Below are 22,147 nucleotides of genomic sequence, written 5' to 3'. Positions count from 1 at the left end.
ATTTGGAGACACCTGGGCAACAAAACACACCTGTCAGTCACATGTTCCAATACTTTTGCTCTCATGAAGAATGGGTAGGTTGAAACAAAAGGTGCTATCTTCTAAGTTGTGTATCAGATCTAGATGTAAATACCTGGAAATGAAAGCTGAAATGTTGATCTCTTGTCCCATATTCATCTTTTGAAGTCAAACCCAAATGTTTTCAGTCTACAACAAAAATAAACGAATTGGACTCACTGTTCCAATACTTTTGGAGGGCACTGTATATACACACTGGATCGGTTCGCAGCCGAGTGTGAAGCGACTGGGATGAGAATCAGCACCTCCAAGTCCGGGTCCATGGTTCTCGCCCGGAAAAGGGTGGAGTGCCATCTCCGGGTTGGGGAGGAGATCTTGCCCCAAGTGGAGGAGTTCAAGTACCTGGGAGTCTTGCTCACGAGTGAGGGAAGAGTGGATGGTGAGATCGACAGGCAGCGTCTTCAGTAATGCGGACGCTGTATCGATCCGTTGTGGTGAAGAAGGAGCTGAGCCGGAAGGCAAAGCTCTCGATTTACCAGTCGATCTACGTTCCCATCCTCACCTATGGCCATGAGCTTTGGGTCATGACTGAAAGGACAAGATCACGGGTACAAGCGGCCGAAATTAGTTTCCTCCGCCGGGTGGCGGGGCTCTCCCTTAGAGATAGGGTGAGAAGCTCTGTCATCCGGGGGGAGCTCAAAGTAAAGCCGCTGCTCCTCCACATGGAGAGGAGCCAGATGAGGTGGTTCAGGCATCTGGTCAGGATGCCACCCGAACGCCTCCCTAGGGAGGTGTTTCGGGCACGTCCGACCGGTAGGAGGCCACGGGGAAGACCCAGGACACTGTGTCTCCCGGCTGGCCTGGGAACGCCTTGGGATCCCCCGGGAGGAGCTGGACGAAGTGGCTGGGGAGAGGGAAGTCTGGGCTTCCCTGCTTAGGCTGCTGCCCCCGCGAACCAACCTCGGATAAGCGGAAGAAGATGGATGGATATATATATATATATATATATATATATATATATATATATAGCTCCAGCGCCCCCCGCGACCCCGAAGGGAATAAGCGGTAGAAAATGGATGGATGGATGGATATATATATATATATATATATATATATATATATTAGAGATGCGCGGATAGGCAATTATTTCATCCGCAGCCGCATCAGAAAGTCGTCAACCATCCGCCTTCCACCCGATGTAACATTTGATCAGAACCGCACCCGCCTGCACCCGCCCGTTGTTATATATCTAATATAGACGATGCAAGGCATTAGTGAGGTTATAAAGCTTTTGCCTGTTAAAGAAAGGAGACTGATCCAATGCAGCACAGACATTCGCGTGCCACGCTGTCACGACCCAGACGCACACCAGTGCGCAATTATATGGGAGCCGCACTGAGCGCACCTCCAAGCGCGTCTCGCTGCTGGCGACGGCCGTCTATATCAACCAGGGTGAGCCCCACCCCTTTCGTGAGCGCACTGCGTGCGGAGTGACCCCTGTTACGAGCCCCCGGCCACGGGGGTGGCGGGCAGGTAAGCTGCTTACCTGCTGCGCGTGACGCCGGCCGCGACGAAGGCGGACGAGGCGGGGTGTCGGTGCGGTGGGCGCGCTGGTGACCCTGGAAGTGCGTCGGGCCCTTCTCGCGGATCGCCTCAGCTACGACTCCCGGTGGGGCCCTCTCGGGGGAAGGGGCCTCGGTCCCGGACCCCGGCGAGGCGTCCCTTCTCCGCTCCGTAAAAGTGTCCATCTCTTTTTCTTTTTTTTTTTCTGTTGTGGCATATGCTGCAGGTGCCTGCTCGTTTTTCGTATGTGGGTAACAACATTTAACTATGTATATATATTTCCCAATTGGTTTAACTGCCACCCGCCTGAATCTATTTAAAATCTAATTTTTTTTATTTCAACCGCCCGACCCGACCCGTGGATAAAATCTAATTTTTTTAAATTTCATCCGCCCGATCCGCGGATAATCCGCGGACTCCGCGGTTGTGCCCGCAAACCGCGCATCTCTAATATATATATATATATATATATATATATATATATATATATATATATATATATATATATATATATATATATATATATATATATATATATATACAGTACAGGCCAAAAGTTTGGACACGCCTTCTCCTCATTCAATGCGTTTTCTTTATTTTCATGACTATTTACATTGTAGATTGTCACTGAAGGCCTCAAAACTATGAATTAAACACATGCGGAGTTATGTACTTAACAAAAAAGGTGAAATAACTGAAAACAAGTTTTGTATTTTAGTTTCTTCAAAATAGCCACCCTTTGCTGTGATTACTGCTTTGCACACTCTTGGAATTCTCTCGATGAGCTTCAAACCACCTGTGAAGTGAAAACCATTTCAGGTGACTATCTCTTGAAGTTCATCGAGAGAATGCCAAGAGTTATCAACAATAGAGGTAGGGTAGCAGTGATGGGTACAAGACTAGAAAACAGTCTGCAAGCCAAAATAGCTAGATCCTAAATGAGGCTTTTACGATTGGATTTTTCGTAAAAGCGGAAGTAAAAGAGTGAATGGGAGAGTGAACCAGAGCCCTGAGAGATACTGGTTTAGTTGAGTTTGCTTCCATAACCAGCCATAACGGAAAGGGATCAAATGCACTGCTGCATGGAGACCACCCACAGCCTTGCCTGCGCCATCAAGTGCGTCTTCTGCTGGTGGTACGTCACTCCACAATAAAAGGGATCATTATCTTGACTTGACTCCACCAGTTGGCATTCTGCAGTGGAAGGGAAAGTAATCGATGAACACAATGCGGGGAGATCGATAGCGTATCAGCAGCCAATTGATTACGACAATTGTAGTATGTCCATCACACCATGTCCTATGCTCACATAAGCAGCATTATTTGCCTTGGAGCAATGGTCTCCTGCGGAGAGTGAAACAATATGCAACGCTAGGTGCTGATTCATCACTACGTTGGCGAGAGACGGGACTTTTGACCCAACCCCCCCCCCCCCCCCCCCGCATTGAAGCGCTGAAAGGTCGCTGCTCTCCCTGTCGCCGCAGATACACCATTTTGTCCCAAAGCGGCGATGAGGGGCGACAGGAAGTCAACAGTCCGAAGCCACAGCTGCCTCGCTGGCCACCTCCACACTGAGAATCACTAGGAAACGTGTGACATCACAGCGTCAGGCGGTGACATTTAGGGGAAAAAAAAGTGTTTAGAATTCATCCATCCATCCATCTTCTTCCGCTTATCCGAGGTCGGGTCGCGGGGGCAGCAGCTTAAGCAGGGAAGCCCAGACTTCCCTCTCCCCAGCCACTTCGTCCAGCTCCTCCCGGGGGATCCCGAGGCGTTCCCAGGCCAGCCGGGAGACATAGTCTTCCCAACGTGTCCTGGGTCTTCCCCGTGGCCTCCTACCGGTCGGACGTGCCCGAAACACCTTCCTAGGGAGGCGTTCGGGTGGCATCCTGACCAGATGCCCGAACCACCTCATCTGGCTCCTCTCGATGTGGAGGAGCAGCGGCTTTACTTTGAGCTCCCCCCGAATGACAGAGCTTCTCACCCTATCTCTAAGGGAGAGCCCCGCCACTCGGCGGAGGAAACTCATTTCGGCCGCTTGTACCCGAGATCTTGTCCTTTCGGTCATGACCCAAAGCTCATGACCATAGGTGAGGATGGGAACGTAGATCGACCGGTAAATCGAGAGCTTTGCCTTCCGGCTCAGCTCCTTCTTCACCACAACGGATCGATACAGCGTCCGCATTACTGAAGACGCCGCACCGATCCGCCTGTCGATCTCACGATCCACTCTTCCCCCACTCGTGAACAAGACTCCGAGGTACTTGAACTCCTCCACTTGGGGCAAGATCTCCTCCCCAACCCGGAGATGGCACTCCACCCTTTTCCGGGCGAGAACCATGGACTCGGACTTGGAGGTGCTGATTCTCATCCCAGTCGCTTCACACTCGGCTGCGAACCGATCCAGTGAGAGCTGAAGATCCTGGCCAGATGAAGCCATCAGGACCACATCATCTGCAAAAAGCAGAGACCTAATCCCGCAGCCACCAAACCAGATCCCCTCAACGCCTTGACTGCGCCTAGAAATTCTGTCCATAAAAGTTATGAACAGAATCGGTGACAAAGGGCAGCCTTGGCGGAGTCCAACCCTCACTGGAAACGTGTCCGACTTACTACCGGCAATGCGGACCAAGCTCTGGCACTGATCATACAGGGTTTTAAAAATCTGACTTCAGTTTAGACTTTCCATATCCTAGAAAGGTGTTTCTATAAATATTAGAAACAGCTCTCAGGGATAGAGGCATACAGTGGAACCTCGATTTAGTTCTTGAACAGGCTTTGTAAATGGAAAAGTTTGTTTAGTGAAGCAAATTTCTCCATAAAAAACATGTAAATATGAATAATAGATTCCAGCCTCGACATAAGTCCATATTTGGGTGAAGGTTTATACACTTTGAACACAATACAAAATGCTATACAGTACCTCCAAAGACATGCACCTGGGGATAGGTTGATTGGCAAAACTAAATTGACCCTAGTGTGAGTGTGAATGTTGTCTGTCTATCTGTGTTGGCCCTGCGATGAGGTGGCGACTTGTCCAGGGTTTACCCCCGAATGCAGCTGGGATTAGGGATGTCCCGATCCAGGTTTTTGCACTTCCAATCCGATACCGATATTGTTTTTGCACTTCCGATCCGATACCGATACTGACCGATACCGATAATGGCCTATCCGAGCATGTATTAAAGTTTAAAGTTATTTAGCCTACTTACCGTATTTTCCGCACCATAAGGCGCCCTGGGTTATAAGCCGCGCCTTCAATGAACGGCATATTTCAAAACTTTGTCCACCTATAAGCCGCCCCGTGTTGTAAGCCGCATCTAACTGCGCTAAAGGAATGTCAAAAAAACAGTCAGATAGGTCAGTCAAACTTTAATAATATATTAAAAACCAGCGTGATGTGGGCGCGCATGGAGTCGTATATCAACATGGACGGAGCTGCGTGAAAAAAGCCACCCGGACTCTTCGCGTAAACTTACCTTAACCACTCGCTCATCTTTTCTTCATCCGTCCATCCCTTCGAGTTAGCTTTTATGATGACGCCGGCTGGAAAGGTCTCTTTTGGCAAGGTCTTCCTTTTGAATATCACCATGGGTGGAAGTTTCTGGCCATTAGCATGGCAAGCTAGAACCACAGTGAAGGATGACTTCTCATTCCCTGTGGTGGCAATATTCACCGTACGTGCTCCCGTTGTATCCACAGTGCGGTTCACAGGAATATCAAAAGTCAGTGGAACCTCGTCCATGTTGATAATGTTCTCTGGCCGGATCTTTTTTCCAGCTATCTTGTTTTTACAATATGCACGGAAAGTAGCCAGCTTTTCTTGAAAGTCTTTAGGCAGTTGCTGTGAAATAGTAGTCCGTGTGCGGATGGAGAGATTGCGTCTTTTCATGAACCGGAAACCTGTCGCTTAGTAGGAGCCATTTTGTGGTCTTTACAGATGTAAACACACAAAGGAAATGAAACGTAATATCCGCGCGCTTCTTCCTCTTCTACGCGGGCGGGTGGTTGCTTACAGTAGAAGAAGAAGCGCTTCCTGTTCTATGGGGGCGGGTGCTTACCTTGGCGGTTGCTTGCGTAGAAGAAGAAGCACTTCCTCTTCTACGGGGAAAAAAGATGGCGGCTGTTTACCGTAGTTGCGAGACCGAAACTTGCATGTCTACATTAAAACATTCTTCTTCATACTGCATTAATATATGCTACTTTTAAACTTTCATGCAGAGAAGGTAATCACAACTAAAAAAATCACTAATTTTTTCATACGGTGTTGATCTGGAAATTTTTGCCTCGGCATTTTGATGGTGTGGGCGTGTGGCACCGAACGGAGATAAGCGTCTCGACAGACGTTATAATATTTGCACAATGATGACGAAAACTGTTTTCTCTGTCGTGTCCGTGTGTCGAAAATTGTTATGCGCTTATTTTTTTATTTGATTTTGTGCGTGGCATATAATTGCTATGCGCAGAGGGAACGTTTAAACAGTGCACAATTGCACAAGCGCGCACCTTAGAGAGAACGTTGGTCACACGGCTGCGCTAGCATCACAGCTATCGTTAGCCATGCTGCTACCTCTCTGCTCGGGAGGACGTATACGTATGTGACGTATGACGTGACAGTATGTGACGTATGACGTGACAGTATGTGACGTGTGTAATAAGGTGCGCTTGCTGTCTGTGAGAGGGAGACACAGAAAAGAGTGAAAAGAGCCTGTCGTGTAATGCCAGCAGCTAAAAGCAACTGCGTGAGAATCCACAGACCTGTGGATGTGTTGAAGGTGTGCTGGAAAATGCGGAACGGAAATTAGGGAGCAGCAGAAAAGTGGAATGTATTATTTAAATAGGTGCGTTGGAAAACACGGAGCGGAGTTTTTTTTTTTAACTGGATCTGGATCGGCATTTTCCCATGCCTTGCCGATACGCATTTTTTTGCAAATATCGGCAGCCGATCCGATCCAAATATCGGATCGGGACATCCCTAGCTGGGATAGGCTCCAGCACCCCCGCAACCCAGAGAGGGACAAGCGGTAGAAAATGGATGGATGGATACTGTATAGCAAACAAAAATAACAAGGATGTGATGGAGCAACTGTTTGTTTATTAACAAGCTAAAACGACGACGACGACGACTAGCTGAACTTTGCTATATGCGCACACACACAGAAGTCCCTTTGGTGCCCTGACAAACGATCAGAAATCACAAAAATCCTTAACTTTAATAACCAAATTGCTACAGTAATAAAAATTTAAAAAAAGCAAAATCCACTAACATCAACATCGGCAAAGGAGGGGCTGACGAGAAAGGAGCAGACAGAGGGAGAGAAGGGAGGGGTCGGGGGGAAGGGCCGTGTGTGTGTGCTATGGAAGATTCGCCGCTGAACGAGACGTAACTTTTTCCTCCCTGTAAAATAGGTCTGTTTTGGCATATTTTTTCAGAAAAGTCCGATCTCATCACAATTAAAAACTTGCTGTGTTACAAAGCCAGCTTCCTCAATCTCTTCAATACGAGCAAGCACAAGAGGACCGCCAGTGGGACGCAAAATTAATGAATGTAGCGGTTGTACACAGAGACATGGTTCCCACACAGAGGCATAATTGGCGCACTCCAAAAGTTCGTATAGCGAAAAGTTTGCAAATAGAGGGCTTCGTAAATTAAGGTTCCACTGTACAACCAATATTCTAAATTTTCACGTAGCTCTTCAGTGTTTCCCACAGGACAGGCATCTATTTGTGGTGGTGTGGTCGGGGGGCGGGGGGTGGCGGCGGCAGCGGCGATGACCAAGAAGAACGCGGAGTTGGAATATAATTACAACACTTTATGTACATATTTATATACAGATTTGAACAATTAGTTATTAGGGGCGGCATGGCGTAGTGGGTAGAGCAACCGTGCCAGAAACCTTAGGGTTGCAGGTTCGCTCCCCGCCTCTTACCATCCAAAAATCGCTGCCGTTGTGTCCTTGGGCGGGACACTTCACCCTTTGCCCCCGGTGCCACTCACACCGGTGAACTGAATGATGAATGATAGGTGGTGGTCGGAGGGGCCGTTGGCGCAAATTGCAGCCACGCTTCTGTCAGTCTACCCCAGGGCAGCTGTGGCTATGAAAGTAGCTTACCACCACCAGGTGTGAATGAATGATGGGTTCCACATGTAAAGCGACTTTGGGTACTTAGAAAAGCGCTATATAAATCCCAGTTATTATTATTATTATTATTATTATTAGTTATTCACTGAAATATATTTATTAATTGTGGTTCTTACAAAAAATATATCTTATAAAATATAAAAGCTAAAATGTCTCTTAAAGCTCTGCCCCTTTAATTAGTGCATACTAAATAATTTAACTTTAGCCTACTACTACAACCATATTATTTACCAGCAACATAAAGTGAAACAGAGGCAGAGGTGTCCTGCCACAGTCAGTCAACCTCCTCCTCCTCCTCCTCCTCCTGCTGCTGAACAGGTCGCACTGGAGCTAGTCCCGCTCGCCAGACCCTCCTCCAGAGAAGAGGGAGACACTGTAGTGCTCATGGCTTATATCTTACTAAAATCCTTCCCGTTGACTATTTACAACACTACACAGTATTTATTATTATTATTATCTATAATTACATTTAAATGGCATTGCATACATGTAAAATTAAATGCTATTTCACATTATTTGACCAGTAGCAGTTACACCCATCTGAACAGGTCAGCCACCTGTTTAAAGCCCGATCACAGTTGAAATCTTGAAATGAAGGGCCTTTAATGGCCAAAACATTAACCTGGACAACATTTTAACAGCTGGTTGGCTCAGATTTGATTATTTTCATTGCATTCACATGCTGCAGTGGACAGTGGACAATTATCTTCAGTATTAATGCAGTATCTGAAGCACCGTCTCCACGTGTGTTTATTGACAACAGGGTTATAACCTGGACACGTTAGCTCGTCGGTATGAAAACACGTGACTGTTACTGCGTGCGTCTGCTTCTTCTGCTTCTTCTTCTTCTTCTTCTTCTTCTTCTTCTTCTTCTTCTTCTTCTTCTTCTTCTTCTTCTTCTTCTTCTTCTTCTTCTTCTTCTTCTTCTTCTTCTTCTTCTTCTTCTTCTTCTTCTTCTTCTTCCCCACCAGGTGAATTAAGTGCTATTGGCGGAGTTATAGGCTACCGCCACCTACTGCACCAGAGTTGTAACTACAAGGTACATTCACAGACAGAGTCCCATTGCTTTTATGAGCGGTCGAGCGAGTCAAAAGCCGAAACATCCATTTGTGAATGTGTGGGAAACACTGCTCTTCTATTGGATCCCAAGGTATACCTAATGTGTTTTTCTTTGTTCTTCACCCAAAGACACCACACCAACCCGGTGGGAACCGAGTGGCGCTGGAAAATGGACCCCGCTGAGAAGATCTTGCAGGAGGCATTGGAGAAGCACCAGAACATGATCCGGCAGTTTAGAGGTCAGTCATGCAGACATCGTTGACGCCATTTTCCTGTGACTAAAAGGAGGAAAAAAAACTTCCCCGATGTCATCAAGCAAGATTGTGAGAGTGAAGGAAATTTGTAATTTTTTTTTACAAATACACTGAAAAGTGGTGTGTGCATAAAAATTCAGCCCCCTATTACTTTGAATGACTAAAAAAAAAGACTTGATACCTAAACATAAAGCCATAACTGCAATGGAAAGTTTTTAAACAAAACATACTGTAAGTGTTAGAGTTTCCCAGTCAAAGTCCAGACCTAAATCCAACAGAGAATTTGTTAGGGATGTGCCGATTGTTAGACTATTTCCGTGGACAAAGTATGCGTCTTTAAATGTCAATCATACAAACCCCGTTTCCATATGAGTTGGGAAATTGTGTTAGATGTAAATATAAACGGAATACAATGATTTGCAAATCGTTTTCAACCCATATTCAGTTGAATATGCTACAAAGACAACATATTTGATGTTCAAACTCATAAACTTTATTTTTTGTTGCAAATAATAATTAACTTAGAATTTCATGGCTGCAACACGTGCCAAAGTAGTTGGGAAAAGGCATGTTCACCACTTTGTTACATGGCCTTTCCTTTTAACAACACTCAGTAAACGTTTGGGAACTGAGGAGACACATTTTTGAAGCTTCTCAGGTGGAATTCTTTCTCATTCTTGCTTGATGTACAGCTTAAGTTGTTCAACAGTCCGGGAGTCTCCGTTGTGCTATTTTAGGCTTCATAATGCGCCACACATTTTCAATGGGAGACAGGTCTGGACTACAGGCAGGCCAGTCGAGTACCCGCACTCTTTTACTATGAAGCCACGTTAATGTAACACGTGGCTTGGCATTGTCTTGCTGAAATAAGCAGGGGCGTCCATGGTAACGTTGCTTAGATGGCAACATATGTTGCTCCAAAACCTGTATGTACCTTTCAGCATTAATGGCGCCTTCACAAATGTGTAAGTTACCCATGTCTTGGGCACTAATACACCCCCATACCATCACACATGCTGGCTTTTCTACTTTGCGCCTAAAACAATCCGGGTGGCTCTTTTCCTCTTTGGTCCGGAGGACACGACGTCCACAGTTTCCAAAAACAATTTGAAATGTGGACTCGTCAGACCACAGATCACTTTTCCACTTTGTATCAGTCCATCTTAGATGAGCTCAGGCCCAGCGAAGCCGACGGCGTTTCTGGGTGTTGTTGATAAACGGTTTTCGCCTTGCATAGGAGAGTTTTAACTTGCACTTACAGATGTAGCGACCAACTGTAGTTACTGACAGTGGGTTTCTGAAGTGTTCCTGAGCCCATGTGGTGATATCCATTACACACTGATGTCGCTTGTTGATGCAGTACAGCCTGAGGGATGGAAGATCACGGGCTTAGCTGCTTACGTGCAGTGATTTCTCCAGATTCTCTGAACCCTTTGATGATATTACGGAGCGTAGATGGTGAAATCCCTAAATTCCTCGCAATAGCTGGTTGAGAAAGGTTTTTCTTAAACTGTTCAACAATTTGCTCGCGCATTTGTTGACAAAGTGGTGACCCTCGCCCCATCCTTGTTTGTGAATGACTGAGCATTTCATGGAATCTACTTTTATACCCAATCATGGCACCCACCTGTTCCCAATTTACCTGTTCACCTGTGGGATGTTCCAAATAAGTGTTTGATGAGCATTCCTCAACTTTATCAGTATTTATTGCCACCTTTCCCAACTTCTTTGTCACGTGTTGCTGGCATCAAATTCTAAAGTTAATGATTATTTGCACACAAATAAATGATTATCAGTTTGAACATCAAATATGTTGTCTTTGTAGCATATTCAACTGAATATGGGTTGAAAAGGATTTGCAAATCATTGTATTCCGTTTATATTTACATCCAACACAATTTCCCAACTCTTATGGAAACGGGGTTTGTAAAAGCCGATCCCCTATTGCTGGTCCCCCGGTTACCAGAGGCTGACAACAGCTAACTGTGTATTTGTGGAGCCGCTCCCCTGAGTTAGTAATCATCACATCCGTTGTGGCAAGTAAACTACATTTCTTGCAAGTTTTATCACTGGAGGATGAGGCCAAATATCTTACACACCCACTTAGAACAAGCTGTAGCAGACAAGAAGCCATGCTAATCGCTAAGCTAACTTGAGACAACACAATAAATAAGTGTTTAGTAAACTTTAGGAAGTGTAGATAGAAGCGCGTTACAGAAAATGTAAGCAGATATTAGCAGGAATTTAAGAAGTAGATTGTCAAGAGTCAGACCTATGTACAGAACAGTGACGTGCGGTGAGGTTGATGGCTGGTGAGGCACTGACTTCATCACAGTCAGATTTACAAACATATGAACCCTAAAGAGTATCTTATCCACCATTTGATTGGCAGCAGTTAACGGGTTATGTTTAAAAGCTCATACCAGCATTCTTCCCTGCTTGGCACTCAGCATCAAGGCTTGGAATTGGGGGTTAAATCACCAACAATTATTCCCGGGTGCGGCGTCGCTGCTGCCCACTGCTCCCCACTGCTCCCCTCACATCCCAGGGGGTGATCAAGGGGATGGGTCAAATGCAGAGGACATATTTCACCACACCTAGTGTGTGTGTGACAATCATTGGTACTTTAACTCATTGGCGTTGTTAGGCCTATTTTAGGGGGGCTCAAGCCCCCCTAAAATATTCTTAAGCTCCCCTAAATAATTTGGTGTTTTTTTGTTTTTTTTTTACAAATAAATGCCGACATATTCATTATAAAGTGGCCCAAATATGAGTTTAAATAAATAATCATATAACCTGTTATTATTCACTCAGTTTCCCCTCACTTCGTAGCGTAAGGTAGAGAGCCCCTTTCGTGCGTCGGTATCCAATCCATTCCACTTGTTCATATAGAAAATGCCCACATCACTCAAATTCCAGCCCGCATTTTCTCTGCGACCTTGCTTGCGGTCCTGAAGTGAAGCTGCACAAAACCTTGCGTGTGCAATTGTAAATCATTTATTTTTTAAGTTTTGTGTTTCTTGTAGAATCTATATAAATTAATATACATAAGCCTATTGTTAAAATAATGAAAAAAACATCATTAAATATATTTGTTTTATTGTATTGTTACATTAATAGCTGTTTTATTATTATAGGATGGCTTGTTAAACATTTAATAGGATTTTCAGAGGGAGGAAAAACCAAGACATTTAATATCAAATGTAAAATGAATAAATACATAAAAAGAAAAAGGAAATATATGGTTAAAAGCCATCGTCCCGGGGAGCATTTCATTTCGTCCCGTGCATTTAAAAAAATAAATAAATAATAACAATTACCGGTAATAATTTCTGCCATCATGGAAAGAAACAAAATGTAAAAATATTTTTTTTTAATTAAATTGTTATATGTATCCAGTGATTATACTATAAAGTTATTTTCCATTTAACTTCACCCGTTTTAGATTATTTTTATTTAAAATCGCTGAATTTTCACATTTGCCGTTCAAATACTGAGAAGAGACGGTGCGGTGAACAGCAGCCAGTTGAGGCACGTCACTCAGTGCCTCAACATGGATTGCGCAATGACTCGGCTAACTGCTGGCCTGCTGTGCAGTGAGACCGTATTGCTATATGAATTATATTATACATTTCCATAGTTTAGTTAGCTGAGGTATATAATGTACAGTGTATTTTGTCAACAACTGTATGTGTGTAAAGTTTTTCTTGTGCTGAGCGATCATAAAACGGCTGCAAAAGACGCACTGGCTGAGGCTCGCCTCCTGCACCCCCACCGTAGAATGCACGGCAACCCCTGACGGGAGTGTTATATCAACTAAAGCCCACACTTAAACTTTCCACGTGCAAGATTGAATCTATTTAAAAAAGTTATTTCATAAGAAGCCAAAAAGTGCAAAAACAATAATGTTCGTGTTGGAGGAGTTGTGAATGACTGCAGGGCCACAACATTAGGTACACCTGCAGAATGCAGGTGTACCTAATTCACAACTCCTCCAACATGAACATTTTTGTTTTTGCACTTTTTGGCTTCTTATTAAATAACTTTTGTAACCTATTTTCATGGGCTTTCCTCTTTGTGATGTTAAGTTCCTGTTATGCGCTGTTATACAGTATATGCCTTGAGCTCTTATTTTGAAGGCGCTAAGAGCGGAAGTGATGTCACAGAGTGGAGCGGAGGTTTTTGAAAGAAGGTAAATAAAGTGGTCCTCGTGTAAACTGGAGCCTCCGTGTTTGTTATTTTGTAGTTTCATACAGTATAGGCGACATTTACAAACCCTCGGTTACACTTTTTTTAAATAGATTCAATCTTGCACATGGAAAGTTTAAGTGAGGGCTTTAGTTGTGGCATGGACTTAATTTCTAAGTAAAGGTAAGACCATAATAACGTTTTTTTTATTAAATGTGCTTTTTTGTGTGCTACAGTTTGTATGTGTAAAGTTAAAGTTAAGTTAAAGTACCAATGATTGTCACACACACACTAGGTGTAATGAAATTTGTCGTCTGCATTTGACCCATCCCCTTGATCACCCCCTGGGAGGTGAGGGGAGCAGTGGGCAGCAGCGGCGCCGCGCCCGGGAATCATTTTTGGTGATTTAACCCCCAATTCCAAGCCTTGATGCTGAGTGCCAAGCAGGGAAGAATGCTGGTATGAGCTTTTAAACATAACCCGTTAACTGCTGCCAATCAAATGGTGAATAAGATACTCTTTAGGGTTCATATGTTTGTAAATCTGACTGTGATGAAGTCAGTGCCTCACCAGCCATCAACCTCACCGCACGTCACTGGTCCACAACTCACATCAATTGTAACGATATCAAGTACAAGAGCCGTATCTAGTCGATACTACAATGATTACATCAAGATTTTTTATCATCAGAAAATCTTGTTTCCTCTTTTACATTTTTATTATGTTTATAAACTCAGGAAATACGTCCCTGGACACATTAGCACTTTAAATATGACCAATGTATGACCCTGTAACTACTCTGTATCAGATGGATACCGAGATGCTGTCAGCCTGGTAAACGAGCTGCCCTGCTGCTGTTGTTCATGTTCTAACTATTGGAGCAAATTCAATATACTTGTCCATGCACACAAGCGAACGTGCAGGGCAGGAACTACCTACTGAGTTTCATTGTTACAGTTTGAAGAGTAAAACAAGGTCACGGACCACTCTTTTGTCCAGGTGTCCCCGGAGTGAAGGCAGAGCGCTATGAGGAGGGCCTGTCAGCCCGCCACTGTGCGCTGTCGCTGGTGGGCGAACCAATCATGTACCCTGAAATCAACGACTTCATCCGCCTCCTCCATTCACGCCACATCTCCAGCTTTCTGGTCACAAACGCTCAGTTCCCAGAGGAAATCAGGTAGCTGCAAACACCACATTTGTTAGGACTCTGCCTCTGAACTTTGCAGCAGGCGGTGATGAATTGGGATGAAGGACACATCCAAGTGTTCGCTTGCTTGCAGGAATGCTCGGTTTTTTTGCAATTAAAGTGCAGCTTGACCTCAAACCAGCAAACTTTATCCGCACTGCTTGAGGCTTTCAAACAGCCGCAACAACACAAAAGCATACCTGCCAACTACTCCGGTTTTCCCGTAATTAGTACGGTTTTCATCAACCTATTCCGGGTTACGGTTGCAGTGATAAAAAATACGGTTTTTCATTACCGTATTTTCCGCACCTGGGTTATAAGCCGCGCCTTCAATGAACGGCATATTTCAAAACTTTGTCCACCTATAAGCCGCCCCGTGTTATAAGCCGCATCTAACTGCGCTAAAGGGAATGTCAAAAAAACAGTCAGATAGGTCAGTCAAACTTTAATAATATATTAAAAACCAGCGTTCTAACAACTCTGTTCACTCCCAAAATGTACGCAAATGTGCAATCACAAACATACGAATATCAACATGGACAGAGCTGCGTGAAAAAAGCCACCCGGCCTCTTCGCGTAAAATTTAAACTTACCTTAACCACTCGCTCATCTTTTCTTCATCCATCCCTTCGAGTTAGCTTTTATGATGACGCCGGCTGGAAAGGTCTCTTTTGGCAAGGTCTTCCTTTTGAATATCACCATGGGTGGAAGTTTCTGGCCATTAGCATGGCAAGCTAGAACCACAGTGAAGGATGACTTCTCATTCCCTGTGGTGCGAATATTCACCGTACGTGCTCCCGTTGTATCCACAGTGCGGTTCACAGGAATATCAGTTGCTGTGAAATAGTAATCCGTGTGCGGATGGAGAGATTGCGTCTTTTCATGCACCGGATACCTGTCGCTTAGTAGGAGCCATTTTGTGGTCTTTACAGATGTAAACACACAAAGGAAATGAAACGTACGGTGATATCCGCGCGCTTTTACTTCTTCTACGCGGGCGGGTGGTTGCTTACAGTAGAAGAAGAAGCGCTTCCTGTTCTATGGGGGCGGGTGCTTACCTTGGCGGTTGCTTGCGTAGAAGAAGAAGCGCTTCCTGTTCTACCGGGAAAAAAGATGGCGGCTGTTTACCGTAGTTGCGAGACCGAAACTTTATGAAAATGAATCTTAATATTTATCCATATATAAAGCGCACCGAGTTATAAGGCGCACTGTCAGCTTTTGAGAAAATTTGTGGTTTTTAGGTGCGCCTTATAGTGCGGAAAATACGGTAATTAAAAATTATTTTTTTTAAAGTTTTATTCACGAAATCGCGTAACAACAATGACAATCGACACTGCTTCCCGTAACTTCCTATCGAGCCATTCCGAATGCCATGCGCGAGGCTATTTATAGCACCGCTGCCAAGCACGAGGCACCAGTTGCCATTGTTTCCAAACGAGCGAACGATCATGGAATCAGCCGGAGAAAAAATCGCAAACGAGTCTTAAACCGAAAAGAAAACTGCAGTCATTCCGTGAAGAATATTCAAAAGCCTATCCGGGAATAATTATCCGTTCCAAAAAGGGTGAAAACTACGCGAATTGCACCTTGTGCAGACAAGATTTTTCGATCGGACACGGAGGAATGAGCGATGTAAAAGACCACGTTGGGACAAAAAAACACAAGTCTAATGCCGTTGCTAACGATACAAGTGGAAAACTTTCAACGTTTTTCGGATTTTAGCCACTAAAAGGTAATGACACCAATGTTATCTATTGGAATTGTTTAGTACTGTTATACTGTTAAAAGTGTTTATACTATTTATGCTTTCAAGTCCAAGTTGAAGAAATCTTGTTAAATGTTGACAGCATAACTACCAAAATACAGAAGTATGTCCTTAATATTTTTGCAGTGCTATTTCTGTTGAAAAGTTCAAATGATTACATTAGAGATGTGATGTGCCACTTTTCAAGTGTCTGATGGCTTCAATTAATTTTCATTAATTTTTCATATTTTGAATTATTTTGAAAGGCTGAATTTGAATTGTAATTCCATGCTATTGACAGGACTATTAATTTTAATGAAGTTAGCTTACCATGTTTACAGTATGATAATTGTGATAGAAATGTGAATTTTAGGCACAGAATATTTTTTACAATTGAACAAGGCAGTAGATTATACAAGCTTGGACAGAAAGTTAATAATGACACCAATTTTTTTTTTAATTGGAATTGTTTAGTACTGTTTTACCATTTGTTTACTGTAAAAAGTGTTTATACTTTCAATTAACAAATTGAAGTCTTGTGAAAGGTTGACAGGATAACTGGCATTAACTGTCAAAATAATTTCAAACTATTGAAGTTAGCTTACAGAATAAACATGTCAATCAACCCATATGATTTTTGCTGGAATATTTTTGTTTTGAAAAGTCACTGTGACTGATAGAAAAGTGATGCTTTTAGCAACATTTTAACCTGTCTGAATGCTAATAATCATTTTGCGTCGGGGGGCGAACCTGAACCCCCCCACCAGGACTTTGTCCTGGACCTACCGGCAGAGGTGGGACCAAGTCATTGTTTTGCAAGTCACAAGTAAGTCTCAAGTCTTTGCCCTCAAGTCCGAGTCAAGTCCCGAGTCAAGACAGGCAAGCCCCGAGTCAAGTCCAAAGTCAAGACTGGAAAGTCTCAAGTCAAGTCCTAAGTCCTGCATTTTGCGCTTCGAGTCCTTTCAAGTCCTTTTAACCACAGACTAATATATTAACACAGATTGTGTCTGCTTTTCAAACGCTGTATTTATTTATTAAAACAAGTGCATTTTAAATTGCAGGAAAGAAAATTGTGCTGACATTGCACTTTATAATAGCACTATTAACCAGTCATTTTAAACATTAACTCATTCCTTTACAGAACAAACACATTGAAAAATAAAGTGCAAATGTACTTATTTGTACAAAAGTGTTAACATTGAAAAAACATGACATATACGTGAACATAACAAAAAAGTTGTACTTTTTATATGTCAGGGCCCTATGCTGCATTGCATTTGCAAAAGACCAAATTAGCCAAGAGTCTGTCAGTCATTTGTGCACGATGGGGGCGTAGTATGATGCCACCATGGCTGAAAACTCGCTCCACTGGAGCACTGGAGGCAGGCACTGCCAAGACTCTCATGGCCACTCGGAACAGTGAAGGAAGAGTCTTCATGTTCAATGCCCAGAACAAAAGGGGGGAGAGAGTTGTTTTGGGTTGGTGCACTACTTGTAAGTGTATCTTGTGTTTTTTATGTTGATTTAATTAAAAAAAGAAAAGAAAAAAAAAAGATTTCTTGTGCGGCCCGATACCAATCGATCCACGGACCAGTACCGGGCCGCGGCCCGGTGGTTGGGGACCACTGAGGTAAACAACCAACAGTATGTCAGAAAGCTAGCTAAAACGGTACACATATTCATAATATAGTATACATTTTAACTGACCTTTATTTTTCTATTTTTGTCTTTTTTTAGGTGGCTAAAATACGCGGTGCTGCTGACCGCCGTCTAACGTTACGTGTGATATATTGACTAACGTAACCCTGCTTAAAAAAAATCACTGAACAAAAAGTATGAATAAGGTAGTGAACTGCAACAGATTCCCGTGTTTGCAATAACGTTATAACGTTAGCAGTGAGTTTACAGCCTCACTGATTTAACTACACAGCAAATAAAAGTCACATTACTTAGCCAATAAACGTTATCTTACATTCAAAACTTACCGTTCTTTGTGCAACTTTAAATGCTGGACGAAGTTGGAAGTTGTTGCCTCTCCATCAGTCATTTTCGAACCGCATGTGTTGCATACTGCAAACCGTTTTGTGTTGACCACCTCGTAATTTTTATACCCAAACAAAATTATTTTAGGTATCATTTTTTGTTCACTGGCGTGTGGTTTGGACATGTCTTCTTCGTTGGTTGTCCTGCAATTTGATTGGATGAATGCTGTGTGATGAAAACAAAGTAGATCTAATTTGATTGGCTGTTGTACTGAGAGCACACCAGCTGACACACGCAACGCTGATAGACAAGTACACAATGAAAAATACGGAGCGCTCCCGAATAACTTTTTCATCTTTGGGTTTTGGGGAAAGTAGCAAGTCATGTCAAGTCATGTCAAATCAAAAGGCTCAAGTCCAAGTGAAGTCACAAGTCATTGATGTTAAAGTCGAAGTCGAGTTGCAAGTCTTTTTACATTTTGTCAAGTCGAGTCTAAAGTCATCAAATTCATGACTCGAGTCTGACTCGAGTCCAAGTCATGTGACTCGAGTCCACACCTCTGCCTACCGGGGTCTGCGGCCCCTGGACCCTGGCTACTAGGTTTTTTCTGATTTCAAAAGTTGGCAGGTATGCAAAAGTGAATTTACATTTTGAAGCGCTTTGAGCAGAACAGAAGTTCAACAAACTTCCAGGGCTTGAGGCTTTATAACATTTTCCAGTATTAGATTGGTTTTTTTCTAATTCCTTTACATTTTGGGCAAAGGCTCTCATCTTATCTTCCTAATTCTTTATAACATTTTCCAGTATTAGATTGTTTTTTTCTAATTCCTTTTCATTTTGGGCAAAGGCTCTCATCTTATCTTCCTAATTCCTAATTCTGAATGCTTTGTGGCCATGAAGTTATTTGAGTAAAGAGTGTTTAATTCATGCCTTTGTGCGGTGAGTGTTTTTATCTGCTGTGTGAGAGAAACACGACTTCTCTTAAATGCTGCATGGCAACTCTAACCTCCCGCCATGCGACTCCACTTCTACATCCTCTTTTACACAGAGCTTCCCTACAGGCACTCTTAACAATGGCACGCACCAACGGCAGCTGTAGAAAGCATTCATAGATGACAACAACCATTGAAATAAACACTAACTGTGCACCTACTTCCAGGACCCTTGTGCCAGTCACCCAGTTATACGTGAGTGTGGATGCCAGCACCAAGGAGAGCCTGAAAAAGATCGACAGGCCGCTCTTCAAGGACTTCTGGAGTCGCTTCCTTGACAGCCTCAAGGCCTTGGGAGAGAAGGTAAGCCCACCCAAACGCTCCATTAGAAATAAGCTTAGAGTGTACAGGCATTGTTTTAAGTTACATTTTAGCAGCTTTTTTATGTGTAATGCCAACATGCCAACACGTGAGGTTGTCGGCTGGGCATTTTGACGTATATCAGTATCTGTCTATTTTTTATTTTATTTAACAATTACAAAAGAACTACCGTATTTTCCGCACCATAAGGCGCCCTGGGTTATAAGCCGCGCCTTCAATGAACGGCATATTTCAAAACTTTGTCCACCTATAAGCCGTGTTGTAAGCCGCATCTAACTGCGCTAAAGGAATGTCAAAAAAACAGTCAGATAGGTCAGTCAAACTTTAATAATATATTAAAAACCAGCGTTCTAACAACTCTGTTCACTCCCAAAATGTACGCAAATGTGCAATCACAAACATACGTATATCAACATGGACAGAGCTGCGTGAAAAAAGCCACCCGGCCTCTTCGCGTAAACTTAAACTTACCTTAACCACTCGCTCATCTTTTCTTCATCCATCCATCCCTTCGAGTTAGCTTTTATGATGACGCCGGCTGGAAAGGTCTCTTTTGGCAAGGTCTTCCTTTTGAATATCACCATGGGTGGAAGTTTCTGGCCATTAGCATGGCAAGCTAGAACCACAGTGAAGGATGACTTCTCATTCCCTGTGGTGCGAATATTCACCGTACGTGCTCCCGTTGTATCCACAGTGCGGTTCACAGGAATATCAAAAGTCAGTGGAACCTCGTCCATGTTGATAATGTTCTCTGGCCGGATCTTTTTTTCAGCTATCTTGTTTTTACAATATGCACGGAAAGTAGCCAGCTTTTCTTGAAAGTCTTTAGGCAGTTGCTGTGAAATAGTAGTCCGTGTGCGGATGGAGAGATTGCGTCTTTTCATGAACCGGATACCTGTCGCTTAGTAGGAGCCATTTTGTGGTCTTTACAGATGTAAACACACAAAGGAAATGAAACGTACGGTGATATCCGCGCGCTTTTTCTTCTACGCGGGCGGGTGGTTGCTTACAGTAGAAGAAGAAGCGCTTCCTGTTCTATGGGGGCGGGTGCTTACCTTGGCGGTTGCTTGCGTAGAAGAAGAAGCGCTTCCTGTTCTACCGGGAAAAAAGATGGCGGCTGTTTACCGAAGTTGCGAGACCGAAACTTTATGAAAATGAATCTTAATATTTATCCATATATAAAGCGCACCGGGTTATAAGCCGCACTGTCAGCTTTTGAGAAAATTTGTGGTTTTTAGGTGCGCCTTATAGTGCGGAAAATACGGTACATCAGCAGACACAATATATTGCTTGGATTTTACTGACGTCACGTGAATTTGCGTGGTGGTCAAGCTAGCTCTGTTCTCAATGGGTAGTAGGCACCATTTAGCCTTTTCACGAAGAAAAAATGCCCTATGCTTGTGTTGTTTTCGGCTGTACGAGTCGTTCAAATAGCGCAAAGGATTAACGTTTCTTCAGACTTCCTTGAGAGGTACCGTATTTTCCGCACCATAAGCCGCCCTGGGTTATAAGCCGCGCCTTCAATGAACGGCATATTTCAAAACTTTGTCCACCTATAAGCCGCCCCGTGTTATAAGCCGCATCTAACTGCGCTAAAGGGAATGTCAAAAAAACAGTCAGATAGGTCAGTCAAACTTTAATAATATATTAAAAACCAGCGTTCTAACAACTCTGTTCACTCCCAAAATGTACGATAATGTGCAATCACAAACATAGTAAAATTCAAAATAGTGCAGAGCAATAACATCAATAACTTAATGTTGCTCGAACGTTAATGTCACAACACACAAAATAAACATAACGCTCACTTTCTGAAGTTATTCTTCATTCATAAATCCCTCGAATTCTTCTCCTTCGGTGTCCGAATTAAAAAGTTGGGCGAATACGGGATCCAAAATGGCCGGCTCCGTCTCGTCGAAGTCATTGCCTTCCGGAAAGCTCGGACCACAGTTGTGACCGAAATATCCGCCCAGGCATTTACGATCCACTGGCAGATGTTGGCGTATGTCGTCCGGCGCTGTCTCCCTGTCTTAGTGAAGGTGTGTTCGCCTTCGGTCATCCATTGTTCCCACGCCGTTCGCAGTCGTGCTTTAAATGCCCTGTTGACACCAATATCGAGCGGTTGGAGTTCTTTGGTTAATCCACCCGGAATGACGGCGAGTGTTGTATTTGTGTGCTTCACTTGTTTTTTGACACCATCTGTGTTGTGGGCGCGCATGGAGTCGTATATCAACATGGAACACACAAAGGAAATGAAACGTAATACCCGCGCGCTTCTTCTTCTACGGGGGCGGGTGGTTGCTTACCGTAGAAGATAAAAACAACTTTATTAGAAAAAAAATAATAAAAATAAATAAATAAATAAGAGACACCTAGGGCAGGGTCAGTTTGGAAAGGCTAATGTGAAGAGGTGAGTTTTTAGGGTGGCTTTGAAGGTAGGGAGGGAAGGGGGCATCTCTGATGTGCCTGGGGAGAGCGTTCCAGAGAGAGGGGGCAGCCACGGAGAAGGCCCTGTCGCCCCAGGTTCGGCGCCTGGTCTTGGGGACCTCCAGGAGGCCGGCATCACTAGACCTGAGGGAACGGGACGGGACGTGTGGCTGGAGGAGGTCAGAGAGGTAGGGTGGTGCCAGGTTATGGAGTGCCTTGTAGGTGGTGAGGAGTATTTTAAAGGTGATTCTGGCAGCCAGTGGAGGTCA

At 43.8% G+C, this 22,147-nt stretch overlaps 1 protein-coding gene across 2 annotated transcripts in view; it reads left to right on the top strand.

Moving 5' to 3' along the window:
• tyw1 (tRNA-yW synthesizing protein 1 homolog (S. cerevisiae)) overlaps positions 1–22,147 on the top strand; it is a 138,644-nt gene that overhangs the window by 50,702 nt on the left and 65,795 nt on the right. For both annotated transcript variants that reach the window (XM_061972205.1, XM_061972204.1), the window contains exons 11-13: positions 8,913–9,022; positions 14,225–14,402; positions 19,298–19,433. In XM_061972205.1, coding sequence (XP_061828189.1) covers positions 8,913–9,022; positions 14,225–14,402; positions 19,298–19,433 — 424 coding nt within the window. The remainder of the gene's footprint in view (positions 1–8,912; positions 9,023–14,224; positions 14,403–19,297; positions 19,434–22,147) is intronic.

Source organism: Nerophis lumbriciformis, linkage group LG17 (assembly GCF_033978685.3).
Source record: "Nerophis lumbriciformis linkage group LG17, RoL_Nlum_v2.1, whole genome shotgun sequence".
Taxonomy (NCBI): Eukaryota; Metazoa; Chordata; class Actinopteri; order Syngnathiformes; family Syngnathidae; genus Nerophis; species Nerophis lumbriciformis.
Note: the sequence above shows the minus strand (reverse complement) of the source record. Positions and strands in the feature narration are given on the sequence as shown.